This window comes from Vicia villosa, linkage group LG1 (genome assembly GCF_029867415.1).
Source record: "Vicia villosa cultivar HV-30 ecotype Madison, WI linkage group LG1, Vvil1.0, whole genome shotgun sequence".
Classification (NCBI taxonomy): domain Eukaryota; kingdom Viridiplantae; phylum Streptophyta; class Magnoliopsida; order Fabales; family Fabaceae; genus Vicia; species Vicia villosa.
Genome location: NC_081180.1, coordinates 175,941,959 through 175,949,302, shown reverse-complemented (window position 1 = coordinate 175,949,302; position 7,344 = coordinate 175,941,959). Strand labels below are relative to the sequence as shown.

Here is a 7,344-nt window from a genome sequence, read left to right as displayed (position 1 = left end):
ACTCTCAAAACTGCTTCAAGTAAAGTTGTCAAACATGAGAAAATGTGTTCCGATAGTCAACATACTTTCATACTATGTGCTTTTGACATTTTTGATTTTCTAACATCAAAAGTCGTTGATCTTTCACAGAGAGTCTAAATACTTATGAAACAATATTATATTCTCTTATTCGTTACTATTCTTAACACCTACCAACTTATTCTTAACACCTACCAACTAGATCAACCTCCCTTGATTAAAAAAATTGCCTATAAAACATTTTTTTAAAGACAAATTCTTAAACAAACATAAGCATAATATAAGGAGAATATTTTAATAATGCCAAACAATGATGCGTTAATTTGCATAATCCTATGTTCACTCAGTTTTCCCACCACGTGCCTTTATTTTTAGTAAAGTTTTCAGGCCCACCCACGTGGAGCATGAAATAATAGGAAAATATTAACCAACGTGTACCATATAGAGTAAGGTTCCAACATATTAAACATGCGATTAGTAAAACAAATCAATTTAAACACGCTTTTCACACCATTCCTGTGCTACAAGTCACTATACTTTTTTGTCACTTTCTTTGCCCAACGCCACAATAAAGTGTCACAACAACAACAACATTTCACACAAGATTCCTCACGTTTGATCCCCACTCACTATACATCAATATCACACAAACTTGTCTCACTTATAGTCACTAACTACTTCTGTAATCCATTTTCTTATTTAATTAATCACGTTCATACGTTCACATTTTGCATGCGTCACACTCGCACACGTTAGGGCAAATTTTAAATGTGTCACGTTGTTTTATTTATTTAATAAGGTATATATATATATATATATATATATATATATATATATATATATATATATATATATATATAGGGTTCGATAAATAGATTGATATGCATACATATTATTACTACATAAGCAATATGAATAAAAGAAAAGATGGAAGGAAGAAGTTCCATGAGACACGACACCCAATATACAAAGGTGTAAGACAAAGAAACGGAAAATGGGTGTGTGAGCTACGACAACCTAACAACAAAACACGTCGTGTTTGGCTTGGAACATTTTCTCACCCCGACATGGCAGCTAAAGCTTATGATGTTGCAGCTTTAGCTTTTAGAGGTGAAGCTGCTTCCTTAAATTTTCCTAACTCAGCTACCTCTTTGCCGCGTCTTGATTCACAAACTTCTTCTATTAGGTCTATTCAGTTTGCCGCGGTGAAAGCGGGTGAGAGACACTTCTCGTCTTGTGAGAGCTCTGAACCATTCTTTGCTGAGGTCGCTGAGAATGGTTCAGAGTCTTTAGATTCTGGAGGGTTGTTTTGGGATGAGGAGGAGGTTTTCAACATGCCGGGATTGATAAACAGTATGGCGGAAGGGTTGGTTATGACACCACCGGCGTTGCAGAGAGGGTTCAATTGGGTTGATGGGGAAACTACCATGGACTTAACTTTATGGAAAAATTGATCTTATTTTTTGGCATTCCAATTTGTAAGCCCTAACTAAACACACTATTGAATATCAATACAAATTAAATAGTGTGGAAATGCAATGACATGTGTTAGGAGATTTATGATTAGAGTGTTGCTATTCTTACATTGAAAATCTTACACCTTATCCTACACCATCTCAAATAAAAGCATGGACATGTGTGTATGTATGTATCTTGAAATAGTGGGGGAAAAATTATTAAATATATTAAAAAAACATAAACCGTATCAATGTACGGTGTAGGTGTCATTTTTGGGTGTATCAATATCATTTCTCTTATGATTAATAATACTATATAGATATCATCAATGCTGCAGGTTATATTGATGGAGGTTTTATTATTTTTTTTAGTGAAAGGAGTTTTTTGTATTTATATTTGTGAAAGTCTGAAAAATATACTTTTTATAAAAATAATTCATTTTAAAAATTTAATATCAATTTATGTATAGAATTAAATTGTAATTAAAAAATGTGTCTTAGTTACGCTATTCTTAAAATAAGGAATAAATCAATTTTTTTATTTATAAAAATAGTCCAAACAAAATTGCAAATATAAATCATACCAATATCTTATTGTGAATATTTTTTTTTCAAATATATTAATTAAGATTAGAAGTCTTTGTGGCCCGATTTGATTTGATTACAGAGAACTCGATATCCAAATCGATCAAAAATATATGGATTGGTTTGGATTAGATTTATTTTTTTCGAAAAAATTCAAACCGAATTGAACAGAACTGAAAATAATGGGTTAGGTTGGATTGGATTGATTGAATCTATTAGAAATAAATGTGCAAAAATATATTTAAAAAAAAATCTAACTTACATCAATTGATTTTCATAATAATATAAAAATTTTAATTTTCTATTTCTCCATATAGGTGTGAATATAGGTGTGAATGTCACAAATAACATTTTAATTTTTCTCTTCTTGAAGTTGAATATCTTTTACTAATTTCTATGATAATGATGATATAAATTATAAAATTAATATGGTTGGTTCGGGTAAACGGGCTCGCGGATAGAATTTTGGAAATTCGTCATTTGAACCAATTAATATTGAGTTTCAGTGGTTTGGTTTGGTTTTTGCTGGAACTAAAAAAATTCCTGACCCAAATATCATGGGTTGGTTTGAATTGCGGTTTGGTTCAAATTTTCTCAAACAAATGAACACCCCCTAATTAAGACTTATTATTCTTCACTAACTTAATATTTTTATGCATTACTACTACAAATAACACGTTTCACCTCGGACATGAAATGCATTTAATAAAGGGCGTCATGAAAAGTTTCCACTTTACCCCTCAGTTTTTAAAACACCGAGGGGAAAATGCTTATGAACATGGGTTCGAAACCACAACTTCTGCACTTTTAATATTTTCAAAACTAGCGCATATACCTCTCGATTTATCAATAGAACCGAGGGGTGAGATTGATATTTTTTAACTCGTTACAAACTACAGAATATTAATAAATTAATTGCTTTTCTTTACCCGGCTAGTATTGGCTTGTGGGTAGTTTGATTCTCTTTGTATTGGATTGTACCCCTTGTGCTTTTAATACATGTGTTTATAAAAAAATTAATTAATTGTTTACCCAGAATATTACACTGTTTACACAGAATATTTCTGTAAATATATATAACAAAATTTGAATCAATTGTCAGCACTATTGGTGAATATCAGATGTTGGATCTTTGTTTCATTGAAATGTCATGGAAGATAAAATGTTTGGTGCAATATATTTCAGTTCCCTTTTGCATTTATTTGTTTATGATGTAATAAAAGAAAAGGGGTTAGTGAAATGAATTAATATATGATTATTAATGAACACCGTCAAAAAAATGATTATGAAGAACATAAGCCTTAAATCCAATTTATTTTCTGCTCTTGCAATCCATCGTAGAGAACTTTACCAAATTTTTTGCGCTTCAAAGTTTCATAACGATTGTTTGTTAGGTTTCACAGGGATCACTAATAGAAGTGTCTTGAGTGTTGATACTCATGAAATGGATGGCAAAAATTTGTATAAGGACGATGATCAATATTCTCAATAATCACGCCAAAATTATACCCTCGATTTCTGATAAAAAACGAGGTAGAAGGTGAATAAGCTTTTTTTAAACATTACATTGTTTCTATAGAATATTAAATTACATTATTACAACAAATGTAGCGTTATCATAGTAGCTGTTATTTTTAAGAGCAACATCCAACTTCTAAGGTTTTATGAATTGCATGCATCCAACTTCTAAGGATTTATCTGTTCCAACTATTGGAAATATTTTTTCTGCACTTACAATCCATCATAGAGAATTTTTCCAAACTTGTTTAAGTTCTAAGATTTTCTTATCTTAAGCAAATTTTTTCTTGGAAAATGCTTAATAAAGACATATAGTAGTGGATGCAGATAATTTGTTGTGGATTGATGTCTTGGCAATATCTTGAACGTTGTTCCTTTAAGAATGTAGGATATAAATTTGTTGTTGTAGCTGTGTAACATATAAAAAATTGAGGGAAAATGTATCTTCAATTTTAAATTGAAATAAAATAAGTAAATCCCTTGGGTTTAGAAAAAAAACTGAGATAATGCGGTCAAAGAAAAAATGGTAAATGATAAAAAAATTAAAAGTAACATGGCATGTTTCCATTTTAATTTTTTACCAGTCAACATTTTTGTGTGTGCAATTTATAACATGTTTAGAAATAAATTTCTCAATATTGTCAGCCAAGAAAAGCAAAATTGTTTTCTTTAGATGACACCATATGAAGGTTATTTCAAAAATACAACAACAACATCAACAATATTATGTGAGAAATATTGCAAGAGCAGAAAAAACATTTTGTTCAAGATTGAAGAACATTGAAGATTTTTTTTTATCTTGCAATCAATCCCACAAGAATGATGCATATGAGTTTGAGGCGGCTACTATAAGTTAGGTTTAAGGTAAAATTTGTTTACGAGTGCTTTTATAGTAAAATCTGATTATATTATCCTTTGGTCATTAAGGAAACCTAAGGGATTGGTTATTAATTAGTTTACACTTATAACGATATAAAAACATAAACTGCAATAGTTGTGATTCAAAGTGTGTTCTGAATGGTTTTTTCCATTGGTGTTATTAAAAATCGAGGGAATATGTTGTTTTTATTTTCTTAAAATTAAAATATGGTGCGCCTTGGCCTTATGCCTCAGACTTTTATTACCAAGATGAAAACTTTGTCATAAAATGTATTATTTGTAGTAGTAATTCAATTCGAATTTCAAATTGAAAATTCATCTTTTTTATTTTATTTTGGTTTTAATTCGTACTAACATATCTTTCTTTTCTTGAATGAAAGTAGTTACATTTGATTTGAATTTCTCCATCATCAAAATTGTCCATTTCTTTATAGGTTTTATGTTCTTCGTACCTTTTACAGTAGAACAATTCGTTTTTTGAAATTTTGTTTAGGAGTTTAGAGGGAAAGAGACAGGAAACTTTTGATAAAAAAGGAAATGATATAGTGAAAAAATTGAAGAAATTTGATTAGAAAAGTTTGAAATACTTGTTTTTATTCATAATGCAAAACCTCTATAAGAGGACTTAAAATTTATATTAGAGAAGAATTTCGAAAAGTTTTGGAGGATTTACATAATTTTTTCAAATATATTATATGTTATTATAATATTATAAAAATAAAAAATGTAATAACGATAAACATTCATTTATCAGTTTATACAAAATCACAATTGTAAAAAATATTTAAAATTTCTCTTTTTTTTTCTTCCGACAAATTCCCTCCCCGATGTTAGATTATAAACTCGATTTGATCCATTGGACGAATAAATTGTTAGACCTATTTGTTGGTATTAGTGGTATAGTCCAAAGAAATTTTTAGAGAAATGTAGAAGTAGATTAGTGGAGTCATAGTAATAAATGTAAGTAGTATGAAGAAGGGACACACACAGATGAGTCTAACAAGAAATGATATATATATATATATATATATATATATATATATATATATATATATATATATATATATATATATATATATATATATATATATGTTAGAACAAGATTTGTTCTGATCAATATTCTTAGTTTTGATGATAACAAGGATATGAATTTTGGATGAGATAATGTGGTACTCTAATACACTGCAATTTCCCTTTCAGGAAATATATATAGAGTATGCACAAATCAGCGCTCAGAAGCTTTGACTCAGAAGGTTCAGCATGCAACATCAGAACATGGTCTGGCAAGACATCAGAAGATGGTCAAAGCAGAATCAGAACATAGGTCTATGAAAGCATCAGAAGAACTTGAGTTCAGAAGCAGAAGCACTGAAGTTCTCATGGTATCACGCTCAGAAGCACTTCAAGGTCAGAAGACAAGAAGATGCTCTGCACCAAGCTGTTTGACTCTGATGATATTCAAACGTTGTATACACAAACATCAGATCAGAAGCAAGTATAAGATGGCAGGCTACGCTGACAGACAAAAGGAACGTTAGAAGCTATTAAAGGCAACGTCAGTAGACACAGCGTAAACAAGGCTCGAGGTAGTTGACAAAAGAGTGAAACATTAAATGCAATGCTGTACGGAATACGCAAAGCATTAAATGCTCCCAACGGTCATCTTATCAAGTGCCTATAAATATGAAGTTCTGATGAGAAGCAAGGTTACCGATTCTGACGAATTCTGTGAATACTAACTTGCTGAAACGCTGTTCAAATCAAAGCTCACAAACTTCATCTTCATCAAAGCTCACTACATTGCTGTTGTAATATATTAGTGAGATTAAGCTTAAACTTTAAGAGAAATATCACTGTTGTGATTATAGCTTTTCAGAAGCATTGTAATACTCTTAGAATTGATTACATTAATTTGTAAGTAACTAGAGTGATCAAGTGTGATCAGGATACTCTAGGAAGTCTTAGCTTGTGTCTAAGCAGTTGTAACTAGAATGATCACGTGGTGGTCAGGATACTCTAGAAAGTATTAGCTTGTGTCTAAGGAATTGTTCCTGGAGTGATCAGGTTGTGATCACGATACTCTAGAAGACTTAGTCGCGGACTAAGTGGAAAACCATTGTAATATGTTGAGATTAGTGGATTAAATCCTCAGGTGAGGTAAATCACTCCAAGGGGGTGGACTGTAGTAGTTTAGTTAACAACAAACCAGGATAAAAATAACTGTGCAATTTGTTTTTATCGTTCAAGTTTTTAGACTACACTTATTCAAACCCCCCCTTTCTAAGTGTTTTTCTATCCTTCAATTGGCATCAGAGCGCCGGTTCTAAGGTGCAAGCACTTAACCGTGTTTAGAAAAGATTCAGGAAGAGAAAAATGCTTCAGTAAAAGATGGCTGGTGAAATTCCAACAAACCCACCTACATCTACATCTGGCTCTGCTGAGCAATACAATGGTAACAATGGTTATACTAGACCACCAGTATTTGATGGTGAAAACTTTGAATACTGGAAAGATAAACTGGAAAGTTACTTTCTTGGTCTATATGGTGAACTATGGGATCTTCTGATGGATGGTTACAAACATCCAGTGAAAGCTAGTGGCGTAAAGCTTTCAAGGCAAGAAATGAATGATGATCAGAAGAAGCTTTTCAAGAATCATCATAAATGTAGGACTGTTTTGCTGAATGCTATCTCTCATGCTGAGTATGAGAAGATATCTAACAGGGAAACGGCTTATGATATATATGAGTCATTGAAAATGACCCATGAGGGAAATGCTCAAGTCAAGGAGACTAAAGCTCTTGCTCTAATCCAAAGATATGAATCCTTCAAGATGGAGGATGATGAAAACATTGAGAAGATGTTCTCAAGATTTCAAACGCTAACTG

General features: G+C 31.3%; 1 protein-coding gene across 1 annotated transcript; it reads left to right on the top strand.

The window, feature by feature from the left end:
• Positions 1-923: 923 nt before the first annotated feature.
• On the top strand, positions 924-1,646 carry LOC131620650 (dehydration-responsive element-binding protein 1F-like). Its single transcript, XM_058891785.1, has one exon. The coding sequence runs from the start codon at positions 930-932 to the stop codon at positions 1,470-1,472; it is 543 nt and encodes a 180-aa protein (XP_058747768.1). The 5' UTR covers positions 924-929; the 3' UTR covers positions 1,473-1,646.
• The last annotated feature ends 5,698 nt before the right edge of the window (positions 1,647-7,344 follow it).